The 16425-nt window shown below is 47.9% G+C and overlaps 1 protein-coding gene across 1 annotated transcript in view; it reads right to left on the bottom strand.

The window, feature by feature from the left end:
• The window catches only part of smchd1 (structural maintenance of chromosomes flexible hinge domain containing 1), a 130026-nt gene that overhangs the window by 111996 nt on the left and 1605 nt on the right, over positions 1-16425 (bottom strand). The window contains exon 2 of the mRNA XM_055633455.1: positions 216-291. Within this exon, the coding sequence (XP_055489430.1) occupies positions 216-291 (76 nt within the window). The remainder of the gene's footprint in view (positions 1-215; positions 292-16425) is intronic.

Genomic DNA, 16425 nt, shown 5'->3' with positions numbered 1-16425 from the left:
AACACCAAATGCAATAGATGATGTTGGAAGAGGTAATTTGCGAACCTCTTTCTCACCTGGAACTTCATCCATTCCTTTTCTCCAGAGATGCTGCCTGTCCCGCTGAGTTACTCCAGCATTTTGTGTTTACTCGCGATACAAGTATTTGAAGCATTCTATAAAGTCAGGATACTGTAGCACACCACAATGAACAACCTAGTACAAAATGGACATACCAAAGTTTTGACTTTTGATTTCATTCCTATTTGTTGTTGTAATTACAAAGTTCTTCTCTCCAGTAATGTCAAAAGCCTGAAAAAAATATTAAAGCAAAGATTCAGTTGTAGTTCAGCAAAGCAAATGATGCATCCCCATACACAAAACTGTCCAAGCACATGAAAGTCTGCACCATTCTACGATTTGGTAATGCAATCAGCGTGCAAAGCCTGGAACCACACGACTGTGAAATAAAATAGACCAGACTCTGCTGAACAAGTCCGTACAAAGACAGAAATGAGCAGAATCATACCATTTGGATAATGCATATCATCGTAAATATGACCATTCTCGTAACAGTGGGACAGTGACACACAACAAAAGGAAGAACATTTATTTGGCAGAAGTGATAATGCTATTCATTCAGCCAATATGACCAAGGTGCACTCTTGTGCACCAAATGACAAAATACTCAGTGAACATGTGAAACCCAATGTGGTACATATACAAATTCCACAGGAAACAGTCTGAAACTATATGCTATGAAACCAGGCCTTTGACTAGTGATAGAAATGATACACTCAAACAATTGGATATGCAGCAAAACCTTCCCTTCCCTTCTGCACTATTTCTCGATTCATTCCATTATTCTTGTACTTGTTAAAACATAGAAATAAAAGCAAATGTAGAGATTATAAAGTCCCCCCCAACAATTTGTTTTGTTTTGAAGTAGTGATCTTCATTAATTAAGTTCATTATTTTTACAAGTTTGCACGTATCCTAAATGTCAAGAGAGATTCAAGAAATCAAGTCACTCAAATTTTAACAAATGGCAAAGTCAGGTGCGAGGCTTTGCAGACTGTCAAAGCTCAGAGGTGGGTTTAAAAAAAAAACGGCAACAAGATTTACTAATATCACCGCGAGTGGCCTTGTCAGCATCGTGGCCACAGTCAAAGAGTTGGGATGCTTCATGTTTGCCGGATATGTCCCCAGCACTGATACGACACAAGAACGTGTAGGGGATTGGAATGTAACAATGAGTAAGTAGGTGAACTGTATCAACAATATCTGGCCCAATTATCATTTTCCAACCCCGAGATTAATTCCTCACCCTGACGTACACAACTAGGAAAAACATCTTCGCAGGAACACTCCCCTCAATATTTAATGTTTATAGGAATTGTCTGCTCAATATCATCTTATAGGACAATTCTTATTGCAAATCAGTCTTGTAAACTTTGATGCACTTCCTCTGCGACAAAATTATTTTTTGATGAAACCCAAAACTGTGTGCAATGCAAGACTGTGTACAGTTGCATAGCTTTGCTACTAATTCTCCAAATCATGTAATAACTACAAAACATGCTTGCGTTCTGTTATTTTTCTACTATTTTCTGTGATCCCAAAGCGGACAACTCTTTACAACCCCATTAACCACTCCAACTGTCACAAGACTGCCACTCACTTAACCTGACTGTACAACATAACTGCACCTGCATTATTTCCACTTTTCTTCCTACATACTCTTGCAAACATGGACGCATTACATATGTTTTCTTGCCGATTTTAGAGAATGAATTGCAGCATGAAAACACATTGGCCCACTTTACCAACCATCAAGCACCCAGTTCTGTCAATTCCATTCCATTCTTCAAACATTCCCATTAATTTCCCAGAAATTCTACTATTCAAATGTCAAGAGTGTTTTATTGTCATGTCCTGAAATGGTACAATTAAATTCTTACTTGCAGCAGGTATGTAACAGGTATGGTGTCATTACAAACAACAAAAAGTTCAATAAAAACAACCAATATAGTGGAAAAACAAAGCTCCAAGTCACTAGTGCAATCAAGGCAGTTCATAGCTTAGTTGGAGGTTGCAGTGTTTAACAGCCTATTGGTTGGTGGGAAGAAGCTGTTCCTGAACACTGATGTTACAGTTTTCTGGTCTACTTTCTTCTCGATGGCATGAGTGAAATGAGGGGGTGGCCTTTACGAGGCAGCACCTCCAATAGATCTCTTTGATGCTGGGGTGATCAGTATCCATGATGAACACGACAGTGTTCACCACTTTTTGTAATCTCCTTCGTCCCCGAGTGTTCGAGTTGCCAAACCTGGCCCTGATGCTCTCTACCACATACCTGAAGATGTTTTTGGGATGCTGGAGCACACCAGAGCACTTAAGGAATATCCACACAATAACTGGCAAAATGTACAAAATGCACAAAGACAGCACCAGAGGTCAGATTCAGATCTAGAGCTGTGAGTCACCAGTTGCAATGACCCCTGATTTATTGAGAGACTCTGATTTATTCTTACCATTTTGTGCTGTTTAGTCAATTATTGCGCGTGTGTGATTATATTATATATACTAGACCAAGTGCAGACGCGTTGGGTCTGGTCCCCGAACGCGCTTCACACCTCGAGTACGGGGAGGGGGGGAGATGAGTACATACATGTGTGTGTGTGTGTGTGTGTGTGCGTGTCCGTATACGTATGAGTGTGTGTGTATATATATATATATGTGTGTGTGTGTGTGTGTATGTATGGATATATATATATATATATGTGTGTGTGTGTGTGTGTATATATATATATATATATATATATATATATATTATATATATATATGTGGTGTGTGTGTATATGTGTGCCTCTGCAGTCTGTCCGCGTTTTATTATTTTCTGTCTGTGTTTTTATGTAGTTTTTGTTATTTTTGTTGGGGTGTGTGTGTGTGTGGGGGGGCAGGGGAGGGGGGGGGGACTTTTTAAATCTCTCCCGGCACGGGAGACCCGACCTTTCCTCGTCGGGTTTCCGTTGCCGCAACGAGGAGCGGCCTCCAACAGGAAGAGACCGGGGATTCTGGTGCTACGACTCACCGTCGCCGTCGCGGGGCTGGCCGAGTCCGGAGCGGGTGGAGCGGTGGAGGAGCGCTGCTGCTGCTGCTGCTGCGGCCCGACCGGAGAGTCGGAGGCTCCAACGGCAGGTCTGTGGACGGCGGCACCGGGAGCCCGCGGGTCCCTGGAGGGAGACCGCTTTTCAGGGCTCTCGCAACGGCGACTTTCCCCCCGCCCGAGTTGCGGGGTTTTGAAGAGCTCCTGGAGCGGGGCCTACATCACTGCCCCGCGCGGCTTGGAATGGCCGCGGGACTCTGCGAGCGCGCACGCCGGGGGCTCTAACATCAAGACCCGGTGTGCGACCTCGCACCACCCGGCGTGACTTTAATGGCCGCGGGACAATCGCCATCGCCAGCCGGGGGCTTGGACTTTGACTCTGACATGGGGGGGGGGGGGGGGGGCAGGGGGGAGGTGCAGTGGAGAGATAAGTTTATTTGGCCTTCCATCACAGCGATGTGATGGATGTTTATGTAAATTATGTTGTGTCTTGGGTCTATGTGTTTGTAATGTATGGCTGCAGAAACGGCATTTCGTTTGGACCTCAAGGGGTCCAAATGACAATTAAATGTATCTTGTATCTTGTACATGCATATATATATACGTACATATATATATATACACACACACACACACAAATACATACATTTATAATCTATCTATATAGTCTATCTGTCTGTCTGTCTATCGATACTAATAAAAGCCTTGGCTTGTTTGTCTGTCTGTCGGTGAGATCAAGGAACTATGCCAAAACGGTGCACAAAAGCATGAGAATTTTTGTAGAATCTTATTTAGCTTTTTCCCCATGGTCGTTAGTATAAAGTTTCTACATATTTGATGTTATATTTCACAAGTTATTAATATTTAAAGTTTTTAAAAAGCCAACTTTGAAAAATAATAACTGCCTGTGAGTGGGAGACTTTTCCAGCAATATTTATTGTCAAATGCACCAATTGGTACAGTGAGATTTGAATTACCATACGAATAAAAAGAGCACAATACACGACAGAATTTAACATGAACATCCTCCACAGCTGAATCAACATTTCCCAGTGAGGGAAGGCAATAAAGTTCAGTCTCTTCCTCTTGTTCACCCGTGGTCTGGGCCTTTAAGGCCTCCGCATTTGCCGCAACGGCAGCCTAATGTTTCAGGCCCTCTCGCGGGATGATCGGAGCTCTGACATCAGAACAGAGAACATTCTCAGCTGCTCGGAGTTTCCGAATCAGCCTCTTCCTACCGGAGTCCGCGGCTCCCGAAGTCCACAGGCTGAGCTGGGCGGAGATTCAACGCTGGCGACCCCGGCAAGGATCCCAGGCTCCGCGATGTTAAAGTCAGTGCGGCCCGCGACATGAAGCACCGCAAACCACAGCTCCACGATGTAATCAGCTGGCCCAACACTCCGGAGACCCCCAGTGAGACATCGCCCGCTCCACGATGAAATTCAGTGCTGCGCTGCCGCTGAAGCTCTGGTCGGTCTCCGGCAGGAAAGGCCACGCCAGTCCAGAAGGCAGGCTACGAGTAGGGGGCGAAGATGAGGCGCGGAAAAAGATGCATCCTTGACCAGGTAGTGACTGAGAAAAACGGCTTCCCCCACATAAGACTAGTAGACCTCCAAAAACAAACTTTAAGACAGACTAAAAATAACAAAAGGATGAAAGGACAGCTGCTGGCGAGGCTGCCGCACATGGCGCCACTTGGCATCTCAGTCGTCCAATTGCAATGGGATCTAATTTACACAAGCTGCTGTGAAGATTCCGAAAACGACATCACAATGTGATCCCTGCTGCCAATACAAAAGCTATGAGAGTTGACGGAGTGGGGGATGGGAGAAGAAATGTTATTTAAACATTGCATTTAGTGGGGGAGTGCGAAAGGGGAGAGATGAGGGAGGGAGTGACTGAGGGTAGGGAAAAGGAGAGGAAGAGGTGGCAGAGGGACAATGGGATCAACAGCTTCAAGGAGATTGAGTGTGAAATTTTTGCCCCCCCCCCCACACATGGGAAGGATTGATTGGCTCAAGGGAGCACCAATGCCGACACAAAAGTTGAGTCCATTCACTGGCTCCGTGAAGTGCCGACACTGCCCCCACAACCCCCTCTCCCATGTAGGAAGGATTGATTGGCTCAAGGTAGCACAGACACTGACCTAAAAGTCGAGTCCACTCATTGGCTCCGGGTAGCACAGACTGCCCCCTCCCCCAACGTGGGAGGGATTGATTGTGTTGGGTGGGGGGGGGGGGGGGGGGGGGGGGGGGGGGGGGGGGGTGGGGGAGGGGGGGGGGAGGGTGGGAAACTGACCCCAACGGGGGTCGGGGGGTATGGAGGGGAGAGGGGCAATGGAGGGTGGGAGGGAATGACTGAAGGTAGGGGAAAGGAGAGGGAGGGAGAGGTGAAGGAGGGAGTGGAGGAGGGGAGGGGAGAGTGAAGATGAGAGGGAGGGAGTGTTGGGGGATGAGGGGAAATGAACCGCGTTTGCGCAGTTGGAGGCTATGGGCAGGTGGTGGAATATTGCGTTTGGCGAACTGGCTCCGGGGCGAGTGCTGACGCCGCGTTCAGGGACCAGCCCTCCCGTGTGACGCTGCACCCCCCCTGGTCCCACTTGGTCTGTCTGTCTGTCTGTCTGTCTGTCTGTCTGTCTGTCTGTCTGTCTGTCTATCTATCTATCTATCTATCTATCTATCTATCTATCTTATCGAAACATAACTAAAACTCTGAACTTGTGCTCTTCCGGTTTGTGGGATTTTTCTATCTGTGTAAAACCGGTACGCGATAGCGCTACGAATTTTCGCTCTCCTGTGCTGTGAGTGCAACAAGTTTTATTCCGATCGGTGGTATATTGTAAAAGTTATCGAGGTTTAAAAATCTTAAAAACCACGCATGCGCAGATTGGTCTCCTCTCCTCAGGAGATTGGTCTCTTTTCCTGTCTGTCAACCAGGATGGCGACGTCCCTTCCTGCGCACCATCACCACACTGATTGGCCGGCTCCTCTGTCACAATAAAGCTGAAGGAGCGAGCAGTTTGTGCATCACCGCGGCTACAGTGCGGAGCAGCCCAGAGCCTGGCCGGCTGCGAGGCCCACTGCTGCAACCTTAAGATCCTGGGGAAGTGAGGAGGGCGAAGGGAGGGGAGATTGAGGGAGCCAGAGGGAGATGGGGGGGGGGGAGGAGGATTGATTGAGGGAGCCGCCGGCACAGGGGGGGGCCGGTTGCCGGCGGGCTACACCCACCACCCCCTCCCCCCACCGACACACCCCCTCCCCCCCCTCACACACACCCCCAGCGGCAGCCCACGGCAACGGTAGGCCTAAGCTGGGGTGTGTGTGTAAGGGGAAGGAGGGGTGTGTGGCCGGGGGGAGGGAGGGGGGTGGGGGAATGGGAAAATATTTATCACCAATTTGATCATCTCCAAAGTTAGAGGTCAAGGTGATGTGGCTATTGCTGTAGCATCCTCTGGGATAGCAGCTAGATTAATGCCTGGTGGATGAAATGCACATTCTCGATTCAAGATATCCATCCAAGTGACCGAGGATACATTCTGCAATATTGAGAAGAACTCTAACACGGCACGTTTGACAAGTGCAACCCATTGTTTGGGATGAATGCCCAATGATTAGGAGGGAGAGCTTTGAAGTGGTGGACAGAATTCCAAATGTACGTACCAACACTAAGCCTTTTGGTGGCATTCTTAAGGGGCTGTCCCACTTGTGCAACCTAATTGGCGAGTTTAGAAGAGTTTGAAAAAATGTCATGTTGAAGATTCTCTTCGACCACGTTGAAGTCTAGCTTTAACTCGCTACGACTAACTTCGGGAAAATTGGACACGAAATAGTGGAGAGTAAAGACGACCTCCTTCGACTATGATGAAGACTATCCACGACTACCTTTGACTACCCTCGGTTACCTACGACTAGCATGCTGACCTACTACGACTAAACGTACGAGTAAAAAAAGTATTGATTTTTGATGACGACCTTTTTTTACACACGGGCATTTTTCAACATGCTGAAAAAATACGCCGCGACCTAGCTGAGACCTCGAGTACACGGGGTCTACTCTCAGGATGGATAAACCTTGAACGTGATTCTATGCAAGGGTTATCATTTGCTTCTCTCCTAGGGGCTCGTTACCTTTCACAAATACGAGACTGAATATACGACTAACCCAATAATAAGACATACATTCCAAATATGGTTTCAATTTCATAAGTTTTTTGGATTTAATGATTTTATCTTATCGAGTCCTATCATATCTCATTTTTTCTTCCAATCTTCTAGTATTGATCAAGCCTTTCTGTTATGGAAGAGGAAGGGATTAGCAGCTTTTCGTGATTTGTTTTTGGATGGTTGTTTTATGTCTTTTGAACAACTCTCCAATAAATATAATCTACCTAACTCACATTTCTTTAAATATTTACAAATTAGACATTTTTTGAAGGCTACTCTACTACCCTTGTTCTTAATGTAATCCTGATTTCTATGTATCAATATCACTGTTATGTTTATCATTATTATTTATGTTTTGTTTTTGCTTTTGAAAAAATTAATAAAAAGACTTTGAAGGGACTACTCTCGAGCATGAAGGAGAGTTACAAAGACCTCCTACGACCTCGTGTCGACCATGCTGCGAGTATGAGTCGAGGGCAAAGTCGCCAGAACTCGCGGATAAGGTCGCCCAAGTGGGACAGCCCCTTTACCATTTGTTGTGGCAATTTTCGACAACTCCTTCCTGTAGTGAAAAAGGGAAATTATGCTGATGTTGAAAATTCCCGCATCAAGAAATCCTACTTGTGGAGACTTTTCACCAAGTTTCAAGTGCAGACAATTATGCGATTGAGAAAGGGAGAAGGCGAGTATTCTCAATTTTTGTTGAAAGTTGAAGACGAGATTTTAAAGAATGAAGATGATGAAATTGAAATGCCAGAAGACATGGTTCTATCAGCAAAAATTGATGTAGGATTGTATTGATTTCATCTATCCCGCATTTGACAAACCTGCATAATTATTCTCCGACAACTGTATCTTGGTTCTGCACAACGATACGATAAGCATCAATTCTACATGTATCAGACGCTTCCCTGGAATCATTAAGGAGTACTTTTCTTTTAATGCTGTCACTAAGGGAACTAATGCTTCCCACTTCCCAACAGAATTCCTCGATTCACTTGAGATCTCGGGATTACCACCACACAAATTGGAGTTAATAAAAAGTATCTCCGATCATGAGGAGAAACCTGGAACCCCCAAAGCTATGCAATGGAACAAGGATGATTGGAGAAGAGCTACATAATAATCTGATCGTTGCAAGAATTAACACGGGAGCCTTCAAAGATGACATCTATCTTCTATATTACTAAAAGTAAAATCTTGACCACTTTTGACTCACTGCGATGTGATTTCCGAGAGAACGCCGCCACTTACGGCCGTCATTTTTGTCCACCTCGGACTGGACCAGAGGATTTTTCCCATTGATGAAAAATCAGAGAAATATTAATGTTTTAAAAATATTTGCAATTCTCTCTGCTGCCCCTGCTGGTGGGAGGAGGGAGGGACTATAAAGCCTGGAAGTGGTGTACCTCACTCAGTCTCTGCAATATGGAGGAAGCGAGAGGGTCACGTCTCTCTGAGCTCTGAATAACACTGAACACGTCTACTCAACTGCGAGTGCCCTTAATGTGGTTAGAAAATGAAAATATGGTTGTTTTGAAGTAAAAAGGCACTGCAAATGGTTGTTTGGGGAGTTTGGTTTAAAGTAAAAAGGCACTGCAAATGGTTTTGGAGGTTTTGGGTTGAAGTGAAAAGCCACTGCAGATGGTTGTTGGGGGTTTTGGGTTGAAGTGAAAAGGCACTGCAAATGGTTGTTTGGGAGTTTTGGGTTGAAGTAAAAGGCACTGCAAATGGTTGTTTTGTCTAAACTTGAAAACTTCCTGTTTGCACTATATTGATTTTAGATAAAACGCTACCACACGGCTGTGATTTTTGGCTATCTTACGCAGTCCCCCTCCGCTCATCAGGTGCAGAGGATTATTTCCATCAATGAAAAATAAAAGTGTTATTAATGTTTAAAAAATATTGAGAATCTCTCTCCTTTCCGGTGGGAGGGGGAGGGATTATAAAACCTGGACGTATGGGTGTGGCTCAGTCTCTGCATGATGGGGGAGAGGTCATGACTTTCTGAGCTGTGAATCAACTGAACACACTGAATGTCAACTGAAGTGTGAGTGTGGTGTTTTGTGTGGGTTTTATGGTGGTTTCACCCTGTTTGAAATGGTATGAAACTGCATTTGAATGTGGTGGCCTTGCACCCTCCATGAAATGATATGAAACTGCATTTGAATTTGGTGGCCTTGCACCCTGCTTGGAGTGGTTGGAAACTGCACTTGAATTTGGTGGCCTTGCACCCTGCTTGAAGTGGTAGGAAACTGAACCTGAATTTGGTGGCCTTGCACCCTGCTCGGAGAGGTAAGAAACTGCATTTGAATTTGGTGGCCTTGCACCCTGCTTGAAATGGTAGGAAAATGGATTTGAATTTGGTGGCCTTGCACTCTGGGGGAGGGGGGGTGGGGATGGAGTGAGTGCGTGGGGGAGAGGGAAGATGGGCAAGGGGCGGAGCAGGGGGGATCAAGGGCATCACAACGGGAACCCGTCAGCCGCGCCTGAGCAATTGGGGCCTATGGGTAAGTGGTGGAATATTGCGTTGGGGGACCAGGCCTCCCGTGTGACAATGGGACCCTTGTTTGCTTCTATGTCTGTCTGTGTGCATGTGTGTCTGTGATGTCCTGAAATGGTACACGTGAGTACTACATTTTTGGCCCACCTTACTCACCATTGTCCTGTGATGTGCTGTGGTAAATTTTGTTCTTACTGATGGTATATTTTCAAAATTATTCAAGTTATAAATATACAACATATGAAGCGTGCAAAAAATTCATCCAACATTTTCGCAAACATTTAATTCTGTTTACACACATTGCTCAAATTTCACAAATTTATCCCTCAACCTTGCCACTCATATGGCCCACTGGCATGGAATCTCTGCCCCTTATTTTTGAGGGGATATATCCACCCCCACCCCCCACCCCCCCCCCCCCCCCCCCCCCCCCCCCCCCCCCCCCCCCCCCCCCCCCCCCCCCCCCCCCCCCCCCCCCCCCCCCCCCCCCCCCCCCCCCCACCCCCCCCCCCCCCCCCCCCCCCCCCCCCCCCCCCCCCCCCCCCCCCCCCCCCCCCCCCCCCCCCCCCCCCCCCCCCCCCCCCCCCATGTCAGCGAGCGAAAGGACCTTAGACTGTGGTCCTCCTCCACTGAGTCTTGGCGTTGGCTGCACCAAGCTTCAGTGCATCCATCAGCACATACTCCTGCAGTCAGCAACATTCCCTGACAGACATCCCCCTCCGCTGGGAGGTCAACAAAGCTCATGCAGACCAAAGAGCGTCTTTCACCGAGTTCATGACCTTCCCGCAGCACTCGATGTCAGTCTCTGAATGCATCCTTGGGAACAGTCCATAAATCACAGAGACCTCTGTGACGGAGCTGTTCGGAATAAATCGTGACAGGGACCCTTGCAAACCTCACCAGACTTTCTTCGCAAATCCACACGCTGCAAAGAGGTGGGCAACCATGTGCTCTCCATAGCAGCCGTCCTGAAGGCAGCGTGCACTGGTACTGAGGTTCCGATGGTGCAAGAAAGATCTGACTGGGAGGGTTCCCCTCAGCACCAGCCAAACCAGACCTTGGTGCTTGTTGGTGAGTTCTGGCGATGAGGCAATTTGCCAGACAAGCTGTGCAGTCAGCTCTGGGAACAATGCCCCAGGATCCATGGGGTAATTTCCCTGCAGTGCCTGCAGAACGTTTCGTGCTGACCACTGCCCGGTTGACTTGTGGTCAATGGTGTTGGTCCGGAAGAACCTTTCCACGAACAACAGATGGTGCGACAATGTTCTGCTGACTGGCACATTGCGTGGCATCTGCGCCAGGCCCATCTTTCGCAACACCGGGTACAGGTAGAACCTCAGCAGGTAGTGATACTTGGTGCCCATGTGCCTTGGCTCTACGCTCCGCCTGATGCAGCCACACACGAAGGTGGCCATCAGGGTGAGGGCGACGTTGGGCACGCTTTTTCCCGTTGTCTTACGACTTGTGCATTGTGGCCCGTCGCACCCGGTCCATCCTCGACCCCCAGATGAACTGGAAGACGGCCCAGGTGATCCCTGTGGTGTAGGAGGGATCGACAGGCCACACTGGACAGGATGGTACAGCAGCCGCAAGAACACCTCACACCCGCTGACCAAATTTCTCCCTGTTATATAGAGGGAGCGCTGCTTCCACAGCTCGTTTCTTCCCCACCTTGGCTATCCCCTCCAGCCAGTTATTTGCACTGCCAGATCGTCCAACCGCACCGATGATGCAGTTGAAGTCACCAGCCAGAGTGCACGGGTGAAGCGTACACATTAATCAGCCGTAGATGAGAGCCAAGGTACATTACAACCACTACCAGGAGATACCCCCAATTACCCCCCTGACCTCAGTGATGGCAAAGCTTCCTCTCCGCAGCAAGATACCCAGACCGGAAGTGTAACAGTCATTGCCCCCCCCCCCCCCCCCCCCCCCCCATACCGACAGTCCGTGGAGACACCATCGCGACCACCTACAATAGCAGCGGAGGTGTAGCATCCCGCATACCTGCAGAAAAGTCACGTCGGCCTTGACCATGGCAAGGTATTGCAAGGCGTTTACACATCGCGCAGTGTTTTTCACACTATGCATGTTTAGTGATGCTATTTTTAGCACCATTTTCATTTAAAAGTCACTGACCATCATCTTGTCCTCCCATGTCCACCGTTTTGGTGAATTGCAGCACCTTTTCGGGGCTCAGGTACTGGGTGCTGGCATCCTCAAGGAGGGGGATCTCCTCTGGCATAGCTGGAGTTGTTGTCGGTTCATTGCTCCCGGTCTCCCGGAGCCCCATTGGCAGCTGCACTGCTCCTGGACTCCCGGAGCTGGGGCCCATTGGCTGCTGCACTGCTCCCGTTCTCATGGAGCTGGGGTACAATAGGCATGTCCTTTCCCTTTCCGATCTCCTCCTCACCAGTTTTCTTCCCCTGCCTCCGTCATCGGGTCCCCGATTTCGCCTCATCTGCCGACGAGAAGAGGTTGCTGGCGTCAGTGTGGGAGAGGAGTCTTTTCGTGGACTTTCTGGTTCCCTCTGGGCCTTGCTCTTTGGACAGAGCCCTCTGGTGTTTCTTCCTTTTCACCACCTGCCTTTCCCTTGGTTTCCCCTCTTCCGTCGACTCTCTCTCCTGGATAGAAGGCTGGGGTCTCTGTCCAGCGGTTGGGGGCTCGAGGTGGTCGGGCTGTCCTCATCCCTGTTCTCTCTTTCTGCAGGGACCTTGGCAGTGGTGGGAGGTGTCTCGCTCCCCCCCCCCCTCCCCGGGGGTGTTGGCAACAGCCTCTCTTTATCGCCTGTGCGTAGGTGCACACTATTTTAGGTGACCTACCCCCCACACAGGTCGCAGTTCTTGCTCACTTGGCAGTCCTTTGTCCAGCTTGCAGAAAACTGCACTGCAGTGTACCCGCCATGTGCCCAGGTTTGTTGCATTTTCTTCACACGCTGGGTTGCTCGCGTAGGTCATGTACTCTTGGTACCCTCCAATAGCGAATACCGAGGGAGGGTGGATAATGGCTCCTCGTCCACCCTCAGCTTCACCTTCACTTGCTCGTCAAGATCCCGGACAGGTCCTTCACTTGCACACAGTTCCCTGTTCCCTCGACATAACGAGCAAGGAAAGTGAGGACATCCACGACGGGCACATGTGTGTTAAACATGTGCATCGTGATCATCCGTTCCTTCTGGGTGGGGAGGGTGAAGAGCAGCTACACCTTCAGTAGCGACAGCGGAGCTTCATTCCCCTTCTCCCGGAAGTGTTGCATCAGCTTCTGCCATCCTGTTGGATACTTGAAATAGGTATGTTCCAAAACTTACCTTCAGCTGCGCTGCAGTTCTGTCACTGCCCGTGTGCGCGACTTTGGCTCCTTTGAGAGGGGGACGGGTTTAAAACGCCGTTTCTTCCAGGCTGTTTGAAGTTCATCAGCCTGTTTAATTGCTCAAGAAAAATCGCTGCGAATGCCGTTCTCTGCACTTATTTTTAAGCTAAGTTAGATAATTTAATTGTTATTGTAAATTAAAAATCATCTTCTAATGCCGTGAACGCCGACAACGGGACGGATCTTACGTAGGGGATAAGGCAAGGTAGGCTGTTTATTTTTACATTAAAAAGTGCTTCTTAAGTTCCCTTTAATCAAAATTTTAAGTTGTGAGAAGGTGACTTGGAGCCCCTCCGAACCTGGCAGTATTTGTCCTGCGATATGGGGCTCAATATCACTGCAACTGCAACTTTCCAAATGCTCGCGTTCCAGAAAAACCCACTCGCAAGATGATTTAAATGACCATTAATTTGCAGGTATTAAACATTAAATTCCTTCCATTTGGCCTATAAATCCATGACAATGAGATTTAAAAATCATGTTATATTGTGAATTCTTGTGTGTATGTTATTTGGACACTAAGGCTATTTAAAAATGTTGATCTTTTCTTAAGAAATGGATAGATGTTTAGATCTAGTAATTGAATTATGTACTTAGCTACAATTGTGTAACTAATTATCTATCTATATCTATATATATATAAAAGTCTGTGGCTGCCGCCTGCCGTCCGGCTGCCAGCTGCCTTTCTTCCTTTTGATTCGCTGCTCCTTCCTGTCAGCTTCCAACACACTTCGAAACAAAGTTGCAACACAGGAACACTGAACTTTTCACTGCTGCAGCAGGCAGGGGAGGTGCAATTGAGGGAGGCAGGGGAGTGCTGGAAACTTACATTTGGCAATGGCTTCAGTTCCATTGGAGGAGACGGGTGCATGGTGGAATATTGGGTTGGGGGAATCACACCATTGGGGGAGCAGACCCAACGGGTCTGCACTTGGTCTAGTATACATTTAAAACTCTGGGGCCATCCGACCGACTGCCGACCGGCGCCCTTCCTGCCTTTCGATTCGTGCCCGATACTCGCAGATGTCCAATCGGAATGGCCGATGCTCGCAGATGTCCAATCGGAATGGATTCATTTGCATGTACGGCTGCCGGCTGCATTTCTTCCTTTGATTCATTGCCACGCCCAATCCAGACGCTCAATCTCCGAGATATTTTCCATTTCGGTAGAGATTTCCCTTTTCTTTCTAAGTATCCGCTCCTCATTTCATTTCGTCGTGTTGAAGTACACGTTTTTAATCAAATCCTTCTCCCCCCCCCCCCACCCACCCCCAAGTATTTCAAAAACAAACAGGCTTCCCCATTTACACGTCAGCTTCCAACACACTTCGAAACAAAGTTGCAAGACAGGAACACTGAACTTTTCACTGCTGCAGCAGGCAGGGTAGGTGCCATTGGATTTTTTTTTTAAAGAGGCAGGGCAGTGCTGGAATCTTACTTTTGAGAACGGCTTCAGTTCCATTGGAGGAGACGGGTGCATGGTGGAATATTGGGTTGGGGGATCACACCATTGGGGGAGCAGACCCAACGGGTCTGCACTTGGTCTAGTATACTTTAATTTCAGGTCATCCAAGTAAGATTGTTTCATATTTGTTTCAGAATGCTTCAATCTATAATAACTGAAAATTTATTTCAGTTTTTTTAATCTATATTACTAAAACTCTGTTCTTGAACTGTTTCGGCTTTCTGTGCTGCGGTTTCCGAGAGTACGCCGCCACCTACGGCCGTCATTTTTGGCCACCTCGCTCAGAGCCCCCCTCCGCCACGTGTGTGCCGAGGATTTTTCCCGTCGATGAAAATTGACAGATATTAATGTTTTTACAACATTCCCCATTCTCTCTGCTGCCCCTGCTGGAGGGAGGGGGAGCGACTATAAAACCAGGAAGTGGTGTGCCTCAATCAGTCTCTGCAAGTGGTGTGCCTCAATCAGAGCTTTGAATGACACTGACAAATGTCTACAGCACTGTGAGTACCCTTAATTTGGTTTGAAAATTAAAATATGGTTAGAGGTAAAAAAAGCACTGCCTGCAAATAGTTGTTTGGGTTTGGGTTGAAGTAAAAAGGCACACTCTCTCCCCCCCCCCCTCCCCCTCCTCTTCCCCCCCTCTCTCCTCTCACCCCCTCCCCCCATTAGCGTGAGTGCAGGAGGGGGGTAGTTAGTGTCTTTCCCCCTCTCCTCTCCCTATCCTCTCCTCTCCCCCCCCTCCCTCTCCCCCTCTCCTCCCCCCTCCCCCCTCCTCTCCCTCTCCCTCCCTCCATTAGCGTGAGTGCAGGAGGGGGTATTTAGTGTGTGCCGCTGCATGCCGCCTCCCACCCACAACCACACGTTGGGGGAACAGACCCAACGGGTCTGCACTTGTTTTTAATAAATTTATGGGCTTTTGACTGTCCTCGATCACACCTTTTATGTTAAGTCAATGGAAAAGCAATAGGGAACAAGGTGCTAATTTCCGAGTCTGAAATGGCCATAACTTTTTTAATACTGAAGATATGAAAGTGAATTATGTGTCAAATTAAACTTCTTTTTATGCTTATCTGATGGGATAAATTGCAGGCTTGATTTTTAAAATCTCAAAATTTTGTAACATTGGTACTTGAAAGTGACATCAAAGCATCCGTTACCAGGGAAGTCTTGGAAACATTATGTCCTTGGCCTCAAATGTGCAAGACCTTCCTGCCAAATATGTCCGTGAGAAAGTTCCCTCGCTGAGGTTCTTCATGCTCACTCGTAGGGTATTGCGGATACCCTATCCTCCCACTCGATTTGCTGCTTCCATTCTTACTGGATGAGGTTGATCCACCTCCAAACCAGCAACTGAGAGGCTCCTGGGCACTGACGTGACTTCCAATTCAATCCAATCCATCCTAGCTCTGCAATCCACGATCCTCTTCCTTAACTTTGACCTGGGAGAAACGCCAGAACTGTTCTGATAAGAACACAAAAAGACCTCCTCTGCCTTTTTGATTCCTGCCTTTACAAAACCCGCTTTTACAAAAATCACTTTTCCATTTGCACTGCCTGTTAGCAGTGTATGACGTCACAATGACGTCCCGAGTCTCATTTACATAAAAATCTGCGATTTTCAAAAACACTTCGTTTTAATCAAATTCTTGGTGGGGCTCATTTAAAAAAACATTGCGTTTAACATCGTGTGTGTGTGTGGGGGGGGGGGGGGGGGAGAATAGGGGGAAGTAGGGCGATGGAGGGAGAGGAATGAGGGTATGGGAGAGAGGGAGGGAGAGGTGAAGGAGGGAGTGTGCAGGAGAGGGGAAAGAAGAGGTAGGGTGAAGTGGAAGGGTAG

The sequence above is a fragment of the Leucoraja erinacea genome, chromosome 4, assembly GCF_028641065.1.
Source record: "Leucoraja erinacea ecotype New England chromosome 4, Leri_hhj_1, whole genome shotgun sequence".
NCBI lineage: Eukaryota > Metazoa > Chordata > Chondrichthyes > Rajiformes > Rajidae > Leucoraja > Leucoraja erinaceus.
The sequence above is the reverse complement of the archived record's forward strand: the minus strand, read 5'-3'. Positions and strand labels throughout refer to the sequence as shown.